Genomic DNA, 24297 nt, shown 5'->3' on the forward strand with positions numbered 1-24297 from the left:
TTTTCAACTGCCACAATTTAAAAAAAAAATCTGTCTCATCCAAACATCATAAATCGTAGATGCTGAGCTACAGGTGCACAAACATTAAATGTTATGGTCATCAAACCATCAGATGCGAAGTGTATTTCATTTAAAAAGTTTTAAAATTTTGGATAGAGTTATACCTCTGCTAGGAAGGTACCTCTCTATTTGTCCTGTGCCCATTGTCACCAGGACTGAACATTAGTAAATTCCAAAATTTTGAGTTGTCACCTGAACAAGAATAGAAACAGGAAAATCTATCAATGTCCCTATCATTATAATTGTTTTGGTGACAACGAAAAGGGCATTTCCCTCACTGTACAGTGATTTTTTTTCACTTCCTGCTGCGTCTTCAGGAGAGTGAAACAAAAAAAATTCCCAATGGAAGACAAATGGCCAAAAAAACAAAAAACAAACAAAAAAACAAAAACAAAAAAACTTTCAAGTGTTTTATTTCTTCCCCACTCTATCCAACAGTTTTGGTTTTATCTATACTTTAAATAAAAAACCTGTTGTACATGTGTAATTGATACATCTGTACACATATGGATGCTTTGATTCTTTCCTTCCCACTGTATAAAGCTGGCCATAGACGGTTCGAATTCTGGCTGGTTCAGCAGGGACCAGTCAAGATTCAGACCAAGTATGGGCAGGCTGAATGTACCCAAGTTGATCAAACAAACAACCTGGGTACAACCAGCCTGTCGGATTTTATATGTGATTATTGCTAGCGGCTCACTATGTTCTCCCGACAGGCTCCCCCCCCCCGCTGAAAGAACACAATGGCTCTGTGGGAAGGATTCCCCTATCAACACGGACTGTGTTGATGAGGGAATCGGGCAATTTTCTTTCCTGGAAAGAAAATCACTTCATCTATGGACTGCTTAAGAAGTTACATAGGACACATCCTGCCCAGTTCAGCTGTTTCTGTATGTTTGAGCCTGGGTTGACACTTGTGCTGGGCAACATACCGCATGTGATTCGCACAGGAACCACACCGCATTTCTGTGCAAATCACATGGGAATTGTGTGTGGTGCGATTTGAGCCATACATTTTGTATGGCTCAAATCGCACCAAAAAGGGGCAGGACCCTATTTTTGGTCTGGACTCGCATCGCATTGGGTGGTCACACCCATGTGATCCGATTCTGCACATTGCACCACGTTTTGCAAACTGATTTCGGGGTGCCGTTAACTTAAAATACACACCCGCAATGGTTCGTGTGAACGGAGTGTGATTATGATGCGGTGCGGAAATCACACAGAAACCGGTGAAAATGTGGCACCGCATCAGTATGAATCCAGGCTGAAGGTAGTTTCATTGAACCTAAAAAAACCAACATCCCCAATTAGAAATGTAAGGCTTTGTTTACACTTGCAGTTGGGATGCGGTAAAAACAGGTGGCCGTGTCATGTTTTTATCACCTTCCCTTGGCTGCTTTCACATGGATCTATTTTTCTTCTGTTTTTAACATTAAAGAAAAAGAGGAAGAAAAACACAGGACCATGAAATCCTATAAAACTCATCGCAATGATCAGTTGTGGGTCTGCTGCATTTTTTTAAATCCTGCACGCTGCATTTTTTAATGCATCTTTGGTGCAGTGTAAAAAAAACAAAAAAAAAACCAAAAACACACCTCCCTATTGAACGTGTGCATTTGTTGTGTCCTTTTTTTTCCACAGGTGAAAAACGCATCTGAAACGTGGTAAAAATGGTACCGGAGCAGTGTGAAAGTATGATGGCGGGAGAGGGTTGTACACATAACACGGAAAACGTTTTACCCCTATTATGTTCAGCAGGCAACAAGTTCCATTCCAGTGAAAGGGGGCATGCCGCAACCACCCTGCGACCGCGTATAAGGCATAGAGTTGCAGTGTGGTGCTGTGGGCAACATTAAAACAGTTGGGTGGGTGACACATCTCCTCAAGTTGCCTGTATAGCACCCTCTGAAGAGCTATCCACTGCAGATGGCTCTTCAGAGGGTGATGCTTATACAAACAAGCCCTGACAGTGCAAAACCAGAATGTAAATAAAATCACGTGTGGATTGTATCTGGCTTTTTGCCAACTCCCAACTTCCTGACTTATAACCAAGTTGCCTGTATAGCACCCTCTGAAGAGCTATCCACTGCAGATGGCTCTTCAGAGGGCAACGCTTATATAAACAAGCCCCGAAAGTGCAAAAACAGAATGTAAATAAAATCGCGTGTGGATTGTATCTGGCTTTTTGCCAACTTGTTAACTTAGGCTCAGTTCACACTAGCTTTGTCAGCAGGCGGAAGACAGGCGTTTGGCAAGCCTTTTTAACGCTTCTCAAACACCTATGAAAATTCTGTACATGGCAGCACACAGTGTTCACACTGAAGCGTTAGCGTTGTGTCAGAACTGACCCCTCTTGTCCAGTCAGGAGGAGTTGAAGCCTCCCATTCAAGTCTATGGTGCCGCTCCTCAAAAGCCTGGCAGACGTTTGCGACGTGGTTGCGGAGCATTAATACCATTTAACTTCGTTATAGGCGTTTGTGGTGCGGTTTTAACGCTTGGCAAACACCTATCAACCGCCTCAAAACCGCGCATAGGGCATTTGGGGAGCCTTTAAAACGCTTCCCAAACGCCCAATGCCTGTCAAACACCTAATGCCTGTCAAACACTATAGGGGGGTTTGGCAAGAGTTACAAATAAAGTCGAGCCCTTATAACCAAGAAAGTCGAGTATCTGGCTGCTCGTCCCTAAATGAATATATGTGCCAGAACACCCCCCCCCCAGTGGGACTTTATTACTGCAATAAAGTCCCACTGGGGGTCTTCTGGCACAACTTGCTGACTTTGGCCTTAAGCCTGGGTTCACACTTGTGCGGCACATAGAATGTGATTTGCACAGGAACCGCAACGCATTCCTGTGCAAATCACATGGGAATACTGTGCGTTGCGATTGGAGCCATACATCTTGTATAGCTCTAATCGCACCGCATCCACACCAAAAAGGCGCAGGACCCTTTTTTGGTCCGCACTAGAATCGAATCGCATGGCTATTCACACCCATGCGATCCCATTCTACACATCGCACCGCGTTTTGCGGACCGATTTCAGAGGGTTGTTAACATACACACCCGCAGCGGTTCACATGAACGGGGTGCGATTATGATGCGGTGCGGAATTCCGCACCGTATCAGCGTGAACCCAGGCTGAAGCGTAATCTGTTGCTTTTAATGCTATGAAAACATACAGGTCCGCCATAAACAGGAATCGAAGCAGCGAGCTCACATTCACATGAATCATTCGATGTTTGTGTACATGTGTGTTATTGCAGGATATCCTCCATGAGAAGGCTGTGCTAATCGGAGGATGAAATGACAAAGAAATGAATACAATGTACTGAAGAGAGATTGCTGTACATTACCCCAGTGACTCCAGGTCATTGCCATCTGGTTGGTCGTCACACTCATTCCCCGACTCCTCACACTCCTGTTCCTTCCAGCTCACCCTGTGTGCCCGGTAGGTCATGTTTTCATATCTTCCATCAGACCCCTGTCGTATATATCCAAAGGCTCATGCAGTGTGTTGTAGAGATCACAACCACCACCTGCACATTAAGCAGGCACTGTGAAACTAGAAAGGCAGACCTACAACACAAACCAGGAAGTCACTGCGGCCCATCCCATTACTCACACACTGAAAGGATTACATAAGAACTAACAGGTTGCCAAGTAATTATAAGGAGACGTTTATGAACAAAAGCACATTTATAGGCTGCCCTCATTTCCAAGGCCAGCCCCTATTTTGGATTAGAGGCGAACTTTAGTCAGAAAATTAAATCCTACTAAATCACTTCAGGCTGGCCCCTTTTCCAGGTATAACAATAGAAAACATGAAAAATAAGTGCCTGTTTATACTGTTTATAATCCATTAACAGGGGCGGACTGACAACTCATGGGGCCCCCCGGTAATAGGGGATCATAGGGCCCCTGTGGCCTTGCCCAAACTCAAAAAAGCCTATGAAAAAGGTACCAAGGGCATCTCCTGGTGCCCCCCTACTGACCTCAGGCAGTGCCCAAGTTTCCAAATAGTCAGTCCGCCCCTGTCCATTAATATACTGTCGCACCCTGTTCTGCACATGCTCAGTTGCTCTCTATTTTGTGCCAAAAATGTAGAGGCCAATCTGCTGACAGCCTAAAGATTTACTGCTGCTCAGGAGTTCTGGGCTTCAGCAAAATGGCAACCTCTCATCAAGAAAAAAACAGGAGCAATGCTGGAGGCAATTTACAGAACACACTAATTTTGATATAAAAACCTCTTAACCTCCCTAGCGGTCTGATTATTTCAGATTTTTGGTGCTGAAAGCGGTACCATTATTTTGCATGGAAATATGTCGTTTTTTTATTGTAGGCTGTAATTTTTAGGAATAACTCACTGAAATCTGTCCGAACAAGAGTCTATTAAACATCCCGGGTATGATAAAATTTGAAACACGAAATCATAAATTATAATTTAATAAATAATCATAAAAAATAATAATATAGTAATAATACATTTAATTCAATAATATAATCAAACCGAAAACACTGAAATTTGAAATAGAGCACCAAGTTCACACATCACTGAACAAAGTCGCAAAATCGTTTTCAGTGTCTGATGACGAATTTCCCCACGAATCATTATCACTCAATTCTGCAAGTGGTTCTGATTTACTATTGCTGTTCTCTAGCTGATCTAAACCCGCTTTTGACCTAAAGGGACACTTTTTGGACGCCATGGACGTTTCTCAGTTTCCAGGCTGAAAGAACAGACAAAATGCAGGCAGGGCACAGGACAAAGCACTAGGGACAATATGTATGTGAAATGGGTTGAAATAGCAATGTTTTACTATGAAAAATTTGTTTTGAAAAAAATGACATTTTTTTTAAATTTTCAAATTTCCCACCGCCGGCGGCACCCGTACGTCCCGACGTCACAGGGACCGGAACACAGAAGCCGGATGCTGGCATCGGCCGGAGGAGATGGCTGGGGACGCTGCAGGGGACACATAGCGGGAGCGAAGGACAAGGTAAGCTCTGCAGGGACTCCCTATGCAGCGCCGCATTGTAAGCCCGAGTGTAGCTCGGGGTTACCGCTTTTGGCACTGACATTTTACCCCGACCTACACTCGGGAATACCGCCAGGGAGGTTAATCTCTGGAAGATTACCCTGCTTTCTGTCCAGGCCATTTTTTTACTATATGCATTAATTTAACTGACCATTGCACGGTCATGTACCACTGCACATACAGTTGTGTTCAAAATAATAGCAGTGTGTTGAAAAAAGTGAATAAAGCTCAAAATCCTTCTAATAGCTTTTATTTCCATACACACAAATGCATTGGGAACACTACACATTCTATTCCAAATCAAAACATGAAGAAAAATAGATCAAATTTGTGTTGTTCCTCTAAAAAAATTGAAGAAAAGTGAATATTAGACTGTTCAAAAAAATAGCAGTGTTTGTATTCTTCTTTACAAACTCAAACATTCACTATATAAACTGAAAAATGTTTGAAGATTTTGCTTTCCTTTGAATCACTTAATGAATATTTAGTTGTATAAGCACTGTTTCTGAGAACTGCTGTACATCTGTGTTGCATGGAGTCAACCAACTTCTGGCACCTGTGAACAGGTATTCCAGCCCAGGATGATTGGACTACATTCCACAGTTCTTCTCTATTTCTTGGTTTTGCCTCAGAAACTGCATTTTTGATGTCACCCCACAAGTTTTCTATTGGATTAAGATCTGGGGATTGGGCTGGCCACTCCATAACGTCAATCTTGTTGGTCTGCAACCAAGATGTTGCACGTTTACTGGTGTGTTTGAGGTCGTTGTGTTGTTGGAACACCCATTTCAAGGGCATTTCCTCTTCAGCATAAGGCAGCATGACCTCTTCAAGTATTCTGATGTATTCAAACTGATCCATGATCCCTGGTATGCGATAAATAGGCCCACCACCGTAGTATGAGAAACATCCCCATATCATGATGCTTGCGCAACCATGCTTCACTGTCTTCACAGTGTACTGTGGCTTGAATTCAGTGTTTGGGGGTCATCTGACAAACTGTCTCCATCACTAGGCCCAAAAAGAACAATCTTACTTTCATCAGTCCACAAAATGTTGCGCCATTTCTCTTTAGGCCAGTCAATGTGCTCTTTGGCAAATTGTAACCTCTTCAGCACGTCTTTTTTTCAACAGTGGGACTTTGCGGGGGCTTCTTGCAGATAGCTTGGCTTCACATAGGCGTCTTCTAATTGTAACAGTACTCACAGGGAATTTTAGACCTTCTTTGATCTTCCTGGAGCTGATTGTTGGCTGAGTCCTTGCCATTTTGGCTATTCTTCTATCCATTCGAATGGTAGTTTTTTGCTTTCTTCCACGTCTTTCAGGTTTTTGTTGCCATTTTAAAGCATTTGCGATCATTTTAGCTGAGCAGCCTATCATATTCTGCACTTCTTTATATGTTTTCCCCTCTCCAATCAACTTTTTAATCAAGGTACGCTGTTCTTCTGAAAAATGTCTGGAACGAGACATTTTCCTCAGAATTTCAGAGAGAAATGCTCTGTAACCAGCATGTACAACATTTGCTGCCTTCCTTCTTTAAATAAGGGCAATAATTGCCACCTGTTTTTCAAAGAATGAATGACCTCACTAATAGAACTCCACACTGCTATTATTTTGAACATGCCCCTTCCAATTAGTGATTCAATTACACAGAATCAGCAGCATGCATGTCATGACTGTTGGGTCTGTTGGATTTCTATTACTTTACTACACCTGCTAGTAAATTATTTGCCATGTAGAAATATCATTTCTACCAAAAACAGTGATTGATCAGGTTAGTGATGTCTGACTGCTATTATTTTGAACACAACTGTAAGTCCTCATGTACAATGGACGTTTTTACAGCTGCTGTACAAAACATGGCCACTGCCCCAGTCTATAACTGGCCTTCACAGCAAGGATCACATGGAAGGGCGATGCATGTCATACAACAAAAAAGAAAACTTCCCAGCTCTAACTTGCCAGCCAGCCTACAAACAAACCAAATTAACCTGTCTAACAGTATGTGTTAAAAACAGGGGTTTAGTTAGCTGCAGAGCCTCATCATGGCACCCCAGTATTCTGTAGTTCCTAAGTCTCCAATTTTAAGAGCCTCCATAGTAGAGGCACATGTATTTAATGGCTTTTGACATTTTTTTCTACAGTCAGTAAACTTCCCAGCATATTATCGTATGTGTCCATGCACACATAGACTAATGCAGGCCATAGACGGGTCGAAAACCGGCCATTTTTTTATAAAAAAACCCGAAAAATCGGTCGTTCGATCGGCCAACGTTACCACCAACGGTAAAAAAATCGGCCGATTTTCATCCAGTCTACGGCCGGCATTTAACCCCATAATTACTTCTGTCCCTTGCAGAGAGCTCCGCTATTATATTTTACATGAAAAAGTCTTGCGGTTGCAACAATGTATCTATTTGTATCCATTTCGGATACAGATGTTTTTATTCGGATACAAATAGATACATTGTTGCAGCCACGAGACTTTTCATATAAAATATAATAGCGGACTGGAATTCTTCTTCTTTTTCTTCTTCTTCTTCTTTTTCTTCTTCTTTTTCCTCTTCTTTTTCTTCTTCTTCTTCTTCTTTTTCTTCTTCTTGCAGGTCACGGCTCATGCACAGATTTTTTATTGGTAAAACGATCGGCCGATTTGCTCATCATTGCCAGGAAAATCGTCCGATCTTCAAAATCGGCCGCAAATTTTCCAACTTGATTGATAAAAAATATGTGCCAAAACCCCCAAAAATGGCCAACCAATTAACCCACTAACGGTGCAAAGATCGGCCGATTTTCGGCCCATCTATGGCCTGCATAAGGCTGGCCATACATTATACAATTTTCTTGAGATTTTTGGTTTAGATTTACCAAAAATCATATAATAGTAGGTCAAAACTAACAACACATTCAATTGTATCCAATTAGGCAGGCTCTTGCACTACATACTTGAAGGTAAATCTAAAGGAAATTGTCAGAAATTGGACAGAAAATTGTATAGTGTATGGCCAGTCTAATCAACATTTTTTGGCAGTGGCGTTTTTTGGCTGGAAAAAACCCCCCAGAACTAGCGGGTTTCTAGAGCAGTTTTTCAGATGTAAAAATGCTCTAACGCTGCAAAACGTGGTAAATCGCGGCAAACCAGCGTTTTTTTTTTACTTTTTTTGACCCCCCCCAAATTTTTTTTATTGGTAAAAAACACTAAAAAACGCAAACGTGAGAAAACCTGGAAAAACACTGTTAAATGCTAATATAAAAACGCTACAAAACGCTGAAAAATTCAAATTTTTTGGCTGGAAAAACCCCCCAGAACTAGTGGGTTTCTCGAGGAGTTTTTTAGCTGTAAAAATGCTCTAACACTGAAAAACGTGGTAAATTGCAGCAAACCAGCGTTTTTGGACTTTTTTTGACCCCCCTCAAATTGTTTTTATTGGTAAAAAAACACTAAAAAACGCAAACGTGAAACAAACCTGGCAAAACACTGCTAAACGCTAATACAAAAATGCTACAAAACGCTGAAAAATTCACTTTACACAGCTAACGTTACCAGCATTATCAAAACGCCCAGTGTGCATGGAGCCTTAATGAAATTTATGCCATTTTTTCCCACAAATAGAGCTTGTTTTTGGTTGTATTTGATCACCACTGATTTGTTTTACTTTTTACGCTATAAACAAAAAAATCCTGACAATTTTGAAAAAAAAACAATATTTTTTACTTTCTGCTATAAGGCTAGGTTCACACCTATGCAGTTTGCGTTTGATCCGTTTCCGCAGTGCGTCTTTGCACGTGTTTTTGATGCGTTTTTAAAAATTTTAATCTTTTTTCCTGTTGCTAGGCAGATTTAACCACTTGCCTGCTGGGCACTTTCACCCCCTCCTTCCCAGACTAATTTTCAGCTTTCAGTGCTGCTGCACTTTGAATAACAATTGCACAGTCATGCAACACTGTACTTATATGACATTTTTATCATTTTTTTGAGACAGATAGAGCTTTCTTTGGTGGTATTTAATCACCTCTGGGTTTTTTACTTTTTGCTAAACGAACTAAAAAACACTGAATAGTTTTTAAAAAATAGTTTTTTTCTTAGTTTCTGTTATAAAACTTTGTAATTAAATAATTTTTCTCCTTTACTGATGTATGCCAATGAGGCTGCACTGATGGGCACTGATAGGCTGCACTGATGGGCACTGATGAGGAGGCACTGGTAGGTGGCACTGATGGGCATTGACAGGCATCACTGATGGGCACTGAAAGGCAGCACACATATAAGTCATTGATAGGCAGCACTGATAGGTGGCACTGACTGGCAGTAATAGGCGGCGCTGATTGGAACTGTTAGGAGGCCCTGACTGGAACTGTTAGGCAGCACTGATGGGCACTGACTGGCACTAATAGGCAGCACTGATAGGCAGCACTGACTGACACTGATAGGTGGCACTGAAAGGCAGCTCAGATGGGCACTGATATGTGGCATGGATGTGCACTGGTAGGCACTGATATGTGGCATTGATGTGGCACTCATGGGCACTGGCAGGTGGCATTGATGGGCATTGACAGGTTGCACTGATGGGGCTACACTGATCATCAGGGCACTGATCATCAGTGCTCTGATGATCGGTGTACATGTCCCCTCTGAGGAATGCCGCTTAACGGCTCTCCTCTCCTCACGAGTTGTCAGCATGAGGAGAGGAATGCCGATAGCCGGCATTTCCTTGTTTACATGCGATCAGCTGTGGTTGGACACAGCTGATCACATAACAGAGCCAACGTCTTCAGTTCTTTCTGCTGATTCGCTGTGTCCCATGTGTCCCCGGGGGGCACGCATACACTGTTAGAGTGGGAGGACATTATATATAACGTTTTCCCAGAACAAGAAAAACGCCGCCATTTCCTTATATTGTGGGTGGGAGGCGGTTAAAATGCAAAATGCTGCAAAATGCAGCAAAGATGCAGCAAAAATGCACTACATGCTTTTCTTCAGCGTTCCCATTGAAGTCTACAAAAACACAACGTTTTGCATTTAAAAAAGTCCCTGACCCTTTCAAAAAAATGCACCGGGTGAAAACTCAGAGATTTGAACGTGTCCCATAGGAAATCATGTTAAATGGATTGTAGTGCATTTCTGCAAAACGCAGAACGCTGCAGAAAATGCTTAGGTGTGAACCTAGGGTAAAACATATCCAATAAAAAAAAATTTAAAAATCTAATTTCTTCATAAAGTTATGCCAATATGTATTCTGCTACATATTTTTGGTAAAAAAAATCTCAATAAGAGTATATTGATTGGTTTGCACAAAAGTTATAGCGTCTACAAATTATGGTATATATACTTGAAATTTGATTTATTTTCACACCAGTAATGGATTCAGTGACTTATCAATGATCAGTGACTTACAGCGGGACTGCGATACTGCGGCTACCAATCTGACACTAACTGACGCTTTGTGGGAACCAGTGACACTAATACAGTGAACAGTCACAGAGATATTGTGTCCTTGATAAGGATAAGCTGACGCATTTCGGGAGATAGACCCCCTTCCTCTGTGTTACCAAAAGCCTGCTTCATTAGAAAAGCAGCTGTGTTCCAGCAATAGTCCCAGGAAGAATTGTCAGCTAGCAGCCATATGCTGTGTGTTGTGTACTGTCCTTGTACAAGTAGTTGTCACAGTAGTTCAGTAGCAGCACCTATGTGCAATCAGTAGCCTGCCCCTCCCCTGGTGATCTCCCCCACTTCTTATGTCAGTTCCAGGAGATCTACATCTACAAGCTGGAAGAGGGGCGTGGACGGGTTAGAGGTGGTGGAAGGAGGGAGTGCTGTCATTATAGTCCAGCAGGAGATGTAGATCTCCTGGAACTGACATAAGAAGTGGGGGAGATCACCAGGGGAGGGGCAGGCTACTGATTGCACAAGAGGTGCTGCTACTGAACTACTGTGACAACTACTTGTACAAGGACAGTACACAGCATATGGCTGCTAGCTGACAATTCTTGCTGGGACTATTGCTGGAACACAGCTGCTTTTCTAATGAAGCAGGCTTTTGGTAACACAGAGTAAGGGGGTCTAGCTCCCAAAACGCGTCAGTTTATCCTTATCAAGGACACAATATCTCTGTGACTGTTCTTGTGGACCACTTACACTGCCTTTATATCGTTGGTTTGTGAGTATACATCCATTTGTCTTTTTAATAAACACGTGGTATACCACGGTAACGCACGATGAGAGTGCGCCCTTGTTTGTTCTTTTTCACCAATAATTACCCCTCCACCTAACTTTACACTTGCCACAATGCAATCAGGCAAGTATTGTTCTCTTGGCAACCGTCAAACCCAGACACGTCCATCGTATTGCCAGACAGAGAAGCATGATTCATCACTCCAGAAAACACGTCTCCACTGCTCTAGAGTCCATTGGTGGCGTGCTTTACACCATTGCATCCAACACTTTGCATCGCACTTGGTGATGTAAGGCTTGGATGCAGCTGCTCAGCCATGGAAATCTATTCCATGAAGCTCTCTACGTACTATTGTTGTGCTAATCTGAAGGCCACATGATGTTTGGAGGTCTTTAGCTATTGACTCTGCAGACATTTGGCAACTTATGCGCACTGTGCGCTTCAGCATGCGCATAAAAACAACACCAGTGTCCTGCAACTCAGTGATACTCTTCGGTAAAAGCTTTATGGATCTTATAGGCTGAACTGCAGAACTTTGTGAGAAAGCTGCTAATTGGGGGACTACATTTTTCCCAGAAGAGCTGGCGTGTGGGAGAAGGCATATATATGTGGAAGCCTGGGAACAGGAAGTGAGAGGGAAGAGAGCTGGAGAGAGGAAGCACAGAGAGAGTGTTGCTGACTACCAGAGAACTGGAACAGGCCACAGAGTCAGAGAGAGGAGAAGCAAAAAGGAGCAACTGGCCACTGACCTTGCCACCTTGTTCAGCAAGACAGTCTGCACATGAAGCCAGAGAACCTATGGGGAAGCAAGAAGGAGCCACTGGCCACTGACCTTGCCACCTTGTTCAGCAAGACAGTCTGCACATGAAGCCAGAGAACCTATGGGGGCGCCCATGCGCCGAGAGAGAAACAGCCAGGACCTGCTGCAAGCCGCCGATCAGGCGAGAGAGTCTCATACACCAGTTAAGCAAGAGGAAACTGACATTCCCCTCAAACCTGCTACTTTATCTGAACACAGTTGAAGACATTACATCCAGTTAACACGTGTTGCGGCCTTATTCCCTTAGCCGCTACTGCTGAACACATTTGCAGTACAGTTAAATCATCAGAGCTGACTGCAGTGCATGCCTCCTGCAAGCCAGACCATATCAGTGCCCCCTGAACCATTGGTCTATTTTCCTAAAGGGACTTCTACCACCATTACCATTGGTCACTGCATTCCACCATCACTATTGGTCACTGCATTCCAGAGTGGAGTTGCCTTTTTGCCAACAAGCCCATTTGCCAGTTTAACACTTTATTTTACTAAAAGCTGCTCTTTTCCCAGTGCATTAAAGGAGACAACAGGCAAGTGAAGTGTCATTTAAAGGCAAAGACCTTGTCCTTTCTTCTACCTCTCCTTTGTATCAAACCTGTCAGGAACTTCCACCTACATCACCTACAGTCTCGCTTATTTGTGCAACAACTGGAGCCCAGCGAGCGTGCAAAAGAGTTTCCACTGCATTTAAAGGGACATTGACTACCCTGGTCAAAGAGCTCTTTTACCATAGATATAAGCCTTGCCATCAGACTCTGAGAGCCAGTCTCATTGTTTGCTAGTTCTTGTTGCTCACTGGGGCTGCTACCACCTCAGGTTGGAGGCATTGGGTTAATTTCTGAAAGCAGGCCTGCTAACATTGATTGAACGTCTGCTATATGTGTTACTTCTTTGCTTAGAGTTGCTAAGAGTTATTATTGCCATTTCAGGTATCAATGCCAGTTTGTACTGCTCAACCTAGTTTACATTGAAGTTTCATATAAACCTCATATCAGTCTTCTCTAATCTGTGTGTGAGTTTACTTTCTGGTGTTAATTTACTCTGGTCAAAGGAACCTTGTGGTGTCAGCAGGGGTTAGGCTTTCGGAGAGCGGTCCAGAGCGACAGGGAGCCCAAAAATAACTCAGCGACTCCTAAGGGGATAGTGCTGCACCTATACATGTATGATTTACTAATAAAATTGTCATGCTACCCTAAAATGTTTATCCAATCTCTATATTACAGCAATTATAATTTTGAAAAGCCAATATAAAGGTCACAAAAAGCACTTTTGTGGTATAGCCATTTTCTGCATATTGGACCTTCGTGATCTGTGTAATTGGGCCATGGCAGGGACATGTCCTTTGCCTACATACTGTGTGTCCCTGTTTTTCATTTCAGAAAGTTGAGAGATATACACCTTTACGCACATATATGAGAAGTTGCATATATACAGAGACAAATGAGTAGTGCCATTGACACCCATGTTTCTCTGTTACTTGGTGAAGGAGGAGAAGTAAGCAATCAAGAAGAAGGAGGAGTGTTCTGAGTATGAGCCAGAAGGAGGGTCAGGCTGTGTGTGGCTGGAAGTTGATATCTCACTCTCAGTTTGGAGCCCTGGGCTTTCTGCACTCCAGGGCTCCTTCCTGCCCTCTCTTGGCTGCTTTAAACTCTATATATTATTAGATTATTAGGGTTCTGGACAGGAACCTTCAACTGGCCAACCACCCTGGTCTCTTTGCTCCACTGCAGAAGCCCTAATCAGGCTTCTAGGTAAATTTAGTGTTTAGCTTGCTTTGTATTTAGAGAAGCTGGATTTGATTGCTGGGTCTGTTTGTGGTTGCCCAGGTAGCGAGGTTTATTATTTTTCCCTGGCTCTGTTAAGAAGCTTCCAGAGTGTAGGGAGAGAAATTTAAATCTCTCACCTGAATAGTTGCTACCCTCTGGCCAATCCCTGGGGAGTTGTGCCCAATAGGTGGTCAGAAAAGGTTAGTTGAGGGGGGGTGGGGGTGTAATATTAGGCTGGAACCTGTTCAGACTTGTTCTTCCCTTGGAGGAAAGGGCACCATGTGCTTCAGGGGGCTACTAAGCCCTGAAGCCTCCCTGACTGGCTGCTGGACTACTTTTCCACTGCATTGAGCCCATTGCTTCTACTGGGATTCATGAGCAGACCCCAATCTTCTGAACTGCAGTTTATCTATGGTCCTCAACTGTGGATATTACAAACTGCTCCAGTTTGTAATCCAAACATGGACTTGCTGTGTCATTTTATGGTAAACATGAAATTTAGACTTCTATAAGAAAAGATTGGTAGTTTTCAATTACTATTTTCACTGAAGAAATGGAAGGCCAGAGTGAAATTCCAGTTTCTATTAGGCTTACTACATTTTCATCCAAATGAATGCCTATAAGCAGATTGAATTTTGCAATTATTAAAGTTCCCCTTTTTTTTAAGATGTTCTGCTTAGCAGAAAGTTAAAAGGGTTTATTTCTTTGGTTTAGGTTTATTTCTGCTTATATTTCAGCAGTGACAATTTCACTTCTTTCACTGATGCTTCAGAATCAAATGGCTTAGAAGCCTACAGTTGGAAACAATGCAGTGGCATAGCCAAAGTAGTGTCACTAAGAATATTGTGTTTTTTTCAGCTTTTCCTGTACTGATTTCTACAGATAAATTGGGTCAACACTTCAGGAACAAGTAAATTATCTTATGTAGCCACCCTATCAACCAGGGGCTACTAGTTAAATTTAGCTTTGCTGTGTGTTAGATAACCTGGCTAATTTGTAGCCTATTGTGTCATTTGGGTTACCCCTAGCTCCAGTGTAGCTGTAGTTCCTCTCTTTTGCCAGTAGGTGCCATTGGTACCCCTGGTATTAGTATGATGAGCTTCAGTGAAATTGGTTTATGAATAATCATACTGATCCTAGCCAACCAGCAAAAGTTTCCTTGCCACTGGTGTACGCTGAGAGAGAAAGTATAAATGTTCGAGGAGGTCAGGTGATCAGGTCCTCCTACCCATACCTTGGTCTGGTGTAAGTGTGTGAGGAACAGCTGTGTGACTAAGCCTAAAGGCTGAGGCATAGCCATGTGCTCAAGGCTCTGTGATTTGAGAAACAATCTGAAAAACTAGAGGAACTGTGGAGAATCTGGGAAAGTGTCAGGATGGACTCATGCAGTCATCTCCTGTGTTTACTGTAAGTTGTGGATGCTATTGGAGACAGCTGTTGCTAAGAAGGTACAGAACGTTGGTACAGCTTAAAGGCTGTTTTCTGTACTGCTAGCTACGTTTTGTCCAGTTTTTTAGAAGTCTGGTATTCTGTTTGTCTTCTCATTTTTGGGTCTCCTGAGCCCTTACCCCTTTCTGCCTGAAATTTCTTTAAGTGAAGTGTTACTAAAGGGTAAAACTGATTTGGACTTAGTTACTACCCAAGTTAATTGGTAGCCGATAGAACATAAGGGGGAAATCAAAACGGATGTTGTAGACACCCTTTAGAATTCTGTCAGGTTGCCACACCGAAATTACCGGTGATAAACCAACTGAACTGACAAGCCTCAGGTGATAAATGAAGATGAAGCAAGCCAATCACATGAGCTCTACCTCGTTAGCTGCCACTCCCCCTTCCTTTTGCAGAGCCCTTCAAAGTACACAGATAAGATGGTATTTCTCAGCTTCCAGGAGTCAGGGGGCAGGGATCTGTTGTCACACACTACACAGCAGAGAGCAGAGAACTGACATCTGAATCTGTCATCTGTGTGAACGTAATGAACACACCACCCCTACGCTGATCACTAGGAAACAGGAACATCGCCAGCTCAGTGAGGCTGTCAATCACATTCTGTATGCTACAGGGAGCACACTGTCACCACTGATTGACTGGTGTCAGAGAAAACTGTCAAACGTGACTAACACAGATTGCAGAGGAAGGAGAGAGCAGCAAAAAAATCCACACTAGATGCTGTGGATTGAGGCAGGTGCACACTATATGAGGCTATGCTCTGTTCATTTTGCATTTTAAAGTTTTGCTACTTTACAGTCTAAAGAATAGAGTGTTGGTTTTAATTAAGGATAAGTTCATCTTTTTAATTTTTTTGTTGAAGGAGCTTGTAAAGCATTGCACCAGCAATTAGCAGATCACTGGTGCCATGCAGGTCTCCTGCAGACCTGCCAGTATATCTGCTTGCCCGTGCTTCCCATAGGAGCAAGCCGATAAATTCTGACAGGAAGAATCAATGAACTACCACGGTGCTCACAGCGCCAAGGTAGTTAATTGAGAACTACAAGCCAACATCAGCTAAGATTTTCTCATTCACAGAGGACTGTAAATGGCAGAGGTATTTTTAAATTTTGACAGCTAGTGGGGGGGGGAGAAGATCCCCCGCTAGCTGTCAAAGCGGGGAAGCAGGGAGGAGCGTAGGGTGGTCCTTTCATAACATGTTTCATTTTATTCTCTGAATATGGTTGTAACATGTTAGGATATGTGAACTTTTCCTTTAAAGGTTCCTCGGTATTGGCTTAAATAGAGAATCTGAGTCTGCATTTTTTCTTCTTTTTGGGTATCCTGCGTTCTAACACCTGGGTTTATTGACCTTAATAAACTTTGTGAAACTTCTCAAAATGACTGGTGCTCAATTTCTTCCACCCTACTGAGGCAAGAATTTGCATCGAGGTGAAATGCTAACCCACCAAGCCTCTGGCCTTTCCCCACCACTGGCTAGGGGTAAGTGGTGCTACACATAAATACATGTAGTACACTTATTTGGCTTCCAATGCCACCCTTCTTTCTCCAGTCAAAGTGCTGCTGTACAGAAAATTACAAGACGCTGAGACTGAATCAAGTTTAGTTTGTAAAATAGAGGCATTTAAAAATGTATTTGATTATTTTTATGACTACTTTAATGGTAGTAAAGATCTAGTCCCAGTGGACTGCGTCTGCTGGCCATATTATTGTTGGTGGTGCAGTGAGCCTTCTATGAAAGGTGTGTACACCTACCACATATTAAATGTTATTACTATAGTAGCCACAGAAAAAAATTCAACTTGAGAATGGCTAACATCGGGTAATTTATTGTCACAAACAGTAAAGTATAAGATAGGTCCACAGAAATATATATAAATATACAGTACTTACTCACTGGTCACTTTATTGAGTACATCTGCTAGTTACCACGAATAAACAAGTAGTGAATCATATGAATGCATAAAGTAATTAGACATGGTCTGGAGGCTACAAGAATCAATCATAGAAAAGGAGCAGGCCTTTGGTCCTTCTGTATTCTGCACATGCTGCACTGAAGCAAGTAGCTCCCACAAGTGGCAGTCAGAAATGAGTGCTATTTATTCTGTATACAGTTGCAAGAAAAAGTATGTGAACCCCTTGGGATTACTTGGAGTTTTGCATGAATTGGGCATAAAATGTGCTCTGAACGTCATATAAGTCACAACAATAGAAGAACACAGTCTGCTGAACATAATACTACACAAACATTAGATGTTGCCATGGTTTAATTGCACATAACATGTAAACATTCACAGTGCAGGGAGGAAAAAGTATGTGAGGCCCTAGCTTAATGACTCCTCCCAGAGCTAATTGGAGCCAGGAGTGAGCCAACCTTGACTCCAATCAGTGTGATGATATTGGATGTGTTGTTGACAGCTGTCCTGCCCTTAAAAAACACACACCTGTTTTGGGTTTACTGGTTTCAAGAAGCACAGTCTGATGTGAACCATGCCTCGCAGAAAAGAGCTCTCAGAAGACCTACGATCAAGAATTGTTGACTTGCATGAAGCTGGAAAGGGTTACAAAAGTATCTCCAAAAGCCTTGATGTTCATGTGTCCACGGTAAGACAGACTGTCTACAAATGGAGAAAGTTTAGCACTGTTGCTACTCTCCCTAGGCGCGGTCGTCCTGTAAAAATGACTGCAAGAGCACAGCGCAGAATGCTGCATGAGGTAAAGAAGAATCCCAGAGTGTCAGCTAAAGACCTACAGAAATCTCTGGCACATGCTAACATTATTGTTGACACATCTACAATAAGGAAAACATTAAACAAGAATGGAGTACATGGGAGGACACCACAGAGGAAGCCATTGCTGTCCAAAAAGAATATTGCAGCACGTTTGAAGTTTGTAAAAGAGCACCTGGATGTTCCACAGCACTACTGGCAGAATATACTGTGGACAGATGAAACCAAGATTGAGTTGTTTGGGAAGAACACACAACACTATGTGTGGAGAAAAAAAGGCACAGCACACCAACATCAAAACCTCATCCCCACTGTGAAACATGGCGGAGGGAGCATCATGGTTTGGGGCTGCTTTGCTGCCTCAGGGCCTGGACGGATTGTTGTCATTGATGGGAAAATGAATTCCAGAGTTTATGAAGACATTTTGCAGGAAAACGTACGACCATCTGTCCGCCAACTGAAGCTCCGCAGAGGATGGGTGATGCAACAGGACAATGACCCAAAGCATACAAGTAATTCAACAAAACAATGGCTGCAACAGCACAGAATACGCCTTCTGGAGTGGCCCAGTCAGAGTCCTGACCTCAACCCGATTGAAATGCTGTGGAATGACCTTAAGAGAGCGATTCACACCAGACATCCCAAGAATATTGCTACACTGAAACAGTTTTGTGAAGAGGAGTGGTCCAAAATTACTCCAGATCGTTGTGCAGGTCTGATCTGCAACTACAGGAAACGTTTGGTTGAGGTTATTGCTGCCAAAGGAGGGTCAACCAGTTATTAAGTCCAAAGGTTCACATACTTTTTCTTCCCTGCACTGTGAATGTTTACATGTTATGTGCAATTAAACCATGGCAACATCTAATGTTTGTGTAGTATTATGTTCAGCAGACTGTGTTCTTCTATTGTTGTGACTTAGATGATGTTCAGAGCACATTTTATGCCCAATTCATGCAAAACTCCACATAATCCCAAGGGGTTCACATACTTTTTCTTGCAACTGTAGCTAGTTAGTTCTATACTCATTGGGTTATTAGAAAAATATGGTTTGCATGATGCTTAGGTGAGAGATATCAAGCTTACCATGGATACCAGTAACATGTTGGTGTTACTGATTTTTGTAGAAGCTCTTAAAGCATATGTCAGTAATCAGCAACAGAGATGGCCACATCTGCTTAGCTACACTTAGGAAACTGGGACCAGACTGTGTGTACTTTAAGTGGGATGTGCTTACAGTAAAACAAAATCCATCCAAACAACAACACACAGCAAACATAAAAATATAAGTGAAGCAAAAACCCTGCGACAGAATACCTAACTAATCAATCTAACAAACAGTAAGCCTAGCTAACAACTAACTATTTACAATATATACAGAATGGAGAACAAAGAAAAGGGGGGGGAAAAGTGGAGGTGCAGAGAGCAGATGGAAAGAAAACCCAAAACTGGGATCAGGAACAAGAGAGAGCAAGTACAAGGAGCAAGATCGGGATCAATGACAAACAGAATATGGCAGCAGCAAAACACTGAAAGTAAGAGGCACTAATAGGAGGACCTAAATACCCTCCTAGCAGCCAGCATCCATTGGAAACTGATTACTGGTATCTGCTGGCTGCTGGGAGACACCCGCTGGTGGACACTGGAACTAGAACCTTCCACTCTGGGAAGCAGATAGTCACCAGCAGATAATCCAGGTCTTGACAGTATATCTAATGGCAAACATTTTTGTTTTAGTTTTGGAATGAGTGGGGAAGTGTTAGGTTTATATTCCTATTTGTGTCCACACTAGGGAAATTTGCACTCTCTCTTTGTCCCTGTGACCCGTATCACTGCAACTGAAAATGAGGTAAAATTTAAAATTCTAAATTGACACCAGAGCAGAAATGTGGAGGGAAAGCTTCCAATGGGGACACTGGTTCTGGTGACAACTGTTTGAGCATAGACAGATTAGTGGGCTGAACAAATAAAGCGAACAGATTCCCTTCATCCACACAAGCACACATTGTATTCTAATAGCAGCTCCCACTGTTGTCAGAATACACTGATTACTGTCTACAGATGCTGATCAAAAGTTTTCCATTGTGTCTGTACCTGCTAAACTGGCCAAATTTCAATCTGTCTATGCTCAGCTTAAGATGTACCTCACTTTGGAAAAGTTTTTCACCTTCTCTTGTGTCAGAACAGTAGTAGGGATATCCCTTGAATGGGAAACAGATGGCATAAAAAAGTGATGAGAAATTTTAGCTTACCTTCTATTTGAAATGAGGAAAAAAGTTTTGGCTTTAGATATACTTTATGGCTTTCTGTTTATTTTGACTGCAGTTTACAAAGGCCAGATAACGCTAATAATAATAAAAAATAATAATAATAATAAAAAATAATAATAATTTTTGGATTCAAAAACTGCATGCTGCAGTTGAGCCTTCTGGAGATGAGATGGAGTTTATGTCATAGAAGAAGAAATACAATATTGTTGAAGTCAGTGTCACTTCTGATACTATGACTTACTTACTGCTGTCATATTTACTTTACATAAGCAATTCACATGGAAAATTATTTGCTAAATGCTTGTGCCAAACTGTACTGGGCACCCTGTACTTTTGTGTCTGATATTGGCTATGTGTTTTCTATGGTTGTAGGCAAACCTGTGCCATTCATTGATTGTGTCTTGTTCCACCACACCCAGCAGTGTTTGCTTATGCATTAGATGTTTACACAAGAGAGTTTGCCAAAAATCACATGCAAGAAAAGATGAACACCAAGGTAAAAGAAAGTACTTGTAGCTGTCCGTATGTGCTTTTCCATTAGGCTAGATTCAGATCTTTGTTTTTGGAAGGTGCACAAAATTGCACGCTTTGCCAAAAAGAAATGTACTGGCCTTAAACAGACACAGCAGTGCCATTAATTTTAATGGTAACCCTATGCATCTGCAAACGCGCACTTTTGTGTGCACCAAACTGTGTTGTGTTTTTTGTTACAGTCAGGGACTTCTTTTCCACGTTTCTCACGTATAGGACAGCCCATTAAAATGATAGGCTGTCCTACGCAGGAACACATTAAAACAAAACTCGCCCACGCTTGGTTGCAACTCTAGGGTACCGGACAAGGGTGTCCATCCCCCTACATTTCTAATAAATCACTAGCTAGAAAAAGTATTCATACCCTTGAAATTTTCCACATTTTGTTAGGTTACAAACAAAAACGTAAATGTGGCGCATAATTGTGAAGTGGAAGGAAAATGATAAACAGTATTCAAAATTTTTTACAAATAAATATCTGGAAAGTGTGGCGTGCATTTGTTCTACCCCCCTGAGTCAATACTTTGTAGAATCACCTTTCACTACCAATATAGCTGCAGGTCTTTTTGGGTATGTCTCTACCAGTTTTGTACATCTAGAGAGTGACGTTTTTGCAAAATAGCTCAAGCTCTGTCAGATTGGATGGAGAGCATCTGTGAACAGCAATTTTTAAGTCTTGCCACAGATTCTCAATTGGATTTAGGTCTGGACTTTGACTTGGCCATTCTAACATGAATATGCATTGATCAAAACCATTCCATTGTAGCTTATGCTGTATGTTTAGGGTTGTTGTCCTGCTGGAAGGTAAAGCTCCACCTCAGTGTCAAGTCTTTTGCAGACTCTAACAGGTTTTCTTCTAAGATTGTCCTATATTTGGCGCCATCCATCTTCCCATCAACTGTGACCAGCTTCCCTGACCCTGCTGAAGAAAAGCATCCCCACAACATGATGCTGCCACCACCATGTTTCATGGTGGGGATGGTGTGTTCAAGGTGATGTGCAGTGTTAGTTTTCCACCACACATAGCGTTTTGCTTTTAGGCCAAAAAGTTCAATTTTGGTCTCATCTGACCAGAGCACCTTCTTCCACTTGTTTGCTGTGTCCCCAACATGGCTTCTCACAAATTGCAAATGGGACTTCTTATGGCTTTCTTTCAACAATGGCTTTCTTCTTTATACTCTTCCATAACAGCCAGATTTGTGGAGTGCATGAGTAATAGTTCTCCTGTGGACAGATTCTCCCACCTGAGCTGTGGATCTCTGCAGCTGCTCCAGAGTTGCCATGGGCCTTTTGGCTGCTTCTCTGATTAATGCTCTCCTTTCCCGGTCTGTCAGTTTAGGTGGATGGACATACTCTTTCCATTTTCAAATGATGGATTGAACAGTGCTCCGTGAGATGTTCAAAGGGATATTTTTTTTATAATTTAACCCTGCTTTAAACTTCTCCACAACTTTATCCCTAACTTGTCTGATGTGTTCCTTGGCCTTCATTGGTTCCACTAGATTTTAGTTAGGGGTATCAGAGTAAAGGGGGCTGAATACAAATGCACACTACACTTTTAAGATATTTATTTGTAAAAATTTTGAAAACCATTGATCATTTTCCTTCCACTTCACAATCGGCCACTTTTTGTTGGTCTATCACATAAAATCCCAATGAAATACATTTACGTTTTTGATTGTAACATGACAAACTGGAAAATTTCAAGAGGTATGAATACTTTTTCAAGGCACTGTAGTTACAGCTTAGGTAAAGCTTGTAGGTAAAGCTTGAACCAATGTAGGTTTACATTTCTCATATCGAACAGATCACTGTGTAAACTGCAAATCACTATAGGTTAGTTGCTGCTAAATTTTCTGATTGGACAAAGTGAAGATCTTAAAGTCACCAGCTTGTTTTCCCAACTTGTTCAATCAGAAATTAATTTGAGAAAAATACAAGGCTTTCTGTGCATACCAGCAGTACTAAGCGGATGAACCCCTATGGTTACTATACATAGGTCAGCTGCTCGGCACTGGACTCGGAAGACTGCTGCTATTACTGTAGTAAGGGTGTGTGTCAGGACTGACCTACAGTGTGTCTGAACCCAGACCACTGCTGCATCCAGCAGTAGCTCTCCTTGCTGAGCCACCTGAGATGCTAAACAGCATCCTGTCTGAACCCTTGGATAAACCTGTCTTGTACCTTGTTTTTAGTGAACCTTGAACTCCTTGCTGCTCATATGAACTTCTTAATTAAGCCATGCATTTGCTCTTCCTGTTTCCCAGATTATTTTTCTCTCTCCAGCCAATATCTCGCTCCTTTGCACACCTGCAACTTTCCTTGTGTTCACTATCTTTACTGACCTTTGGCTTGTTTCTCAACCAGGGGCGGACTGACAACTCATGGGGCCCCCAGGCAATAGGGGATCATAGGGCCCCTGTGTCCTTGCCAAACTCAAAAAAGCCTATGAAAAAGGTACCAGGGGCATCTCATGGGGCCCCCTACTGACCCTGGGTCCTCAATAGGGGATCATGGGGCCCCTGTGTCCTTGCCCAAACTCAAAAAAGCCTATGAAAAAGGTACTAGGGGCATCTCATGGGGCCCCCTACTGACCCTGGGCCCTTGGGTAGTGCCCGAGTTTCCAAATTGTCAGTCCGCCCCTGTTCTCAACTATACTTCTGCTTGATCCCAATCTGCAATCAATTGTTATTGACCTTGGGTTGTTTCCTGACTATGCTTCTGCTTGATTCCTCTGTGCCATACCTGCTACTGGACCCTGGCTTGCTAACATATTGGTGGGGCGATCCTGAGGTCTGCGACCTGGTACTAACATGCAGCAAAACCCATCTCCACTATCAGAAGCTCTGGTGAATACCTGTTAGCGCTTAGACCCTGCAACTTGGGGGGAACCCACATCATCCGTCAGGGTGACCTACTTGTGTACTTATCAGGCTGGTCAGTGGGAGCCTCTCTACTGCTAAAGCTAGTGGTCTCCGAGCCTGACCCCTAGCCATGACACAGTGATTTACAGCTTACACAAGGATTGGTTGTAGGGGGGATGTATACTTACATCTGTCCAAGCTGGACCAATAAAAATGCTATAAAAATCATACCTAAATTTTAGCAACAGGCTGGACAGGCTGGAAATCTGAGATCCCAAAATAGAACATATTATAGCACAGTAAGCATAAACATCTGTCCCACTGTAAATAACCAAAAATCATCACAGTAGACTGGAACAAGTTCTGATAGCTTCCTATACTGGTCCATTTAATTTGCCCCCACAATACTCTTACAGAGCAGGTTTAAGAGTCCCGCAAAATAACATAACTCAAACTGGCATATGTGGAAGGTTATTTTGTTTTATTTAGTTCTGTTTTACTTATGTCTATTCCTTATTTATAGTCTATTCCTAGATAAACTCTGTCTGGGGTGTTATAGCATAAAGTATGCCCATAGATTTGTCCCCTAGCTAGTTGGATA

The 24297-nt window shown here is 42.3% G+C and overlaps 1 protein-coding gene across 3 annotated transcripts in view; it reads right to left on the reverse strand.

The window, feature by feature from the left end:
- Positions 1-3658, reverse strand: part of DAPP1 (dual adaptor of phosphotyrosine and 3-phosphoinositides 1) — a 108835-nt gene extending 105177 nt beyond the window's left edge. Inside the window, exon 1 of one of the 3 annotated variants that reach the window (XM_089680554.1) lies at positions 3418-3658. In XM_089680554.1, coding sequence (XP_089536680.1) covers positions 3418-3521 — 104 coding nt within the window. In that variant the 5' untranslated portion in view covers positions 3522-3658. The remainder of the gene's footprint in view (positions 1-3417) is intronic. The other 2 variants (XM_089680556.1, XM_089680555.1) reach the window with 2 other exon arrangements.
- Between the last annotated feature and the right edge of the window lie 20639 nt (positions 3659-24297).

The sequence above is a fragment of the Staurois parvus genome, unplaced genomic scaffold (genome assembly GCF_062004578.1).
Source record: "Staurois parvus isolate SC_StPar_1 unplaced genomic scaffold, SC_StPar_1.0 ptg000244l, whole genome shotgun sequence".
Taxonomy (NCBI): Eukaryota; Metazoa; Chordata; class Amphibia; order Anura; family Ranidae; genus Staurois; species Staurois parvus.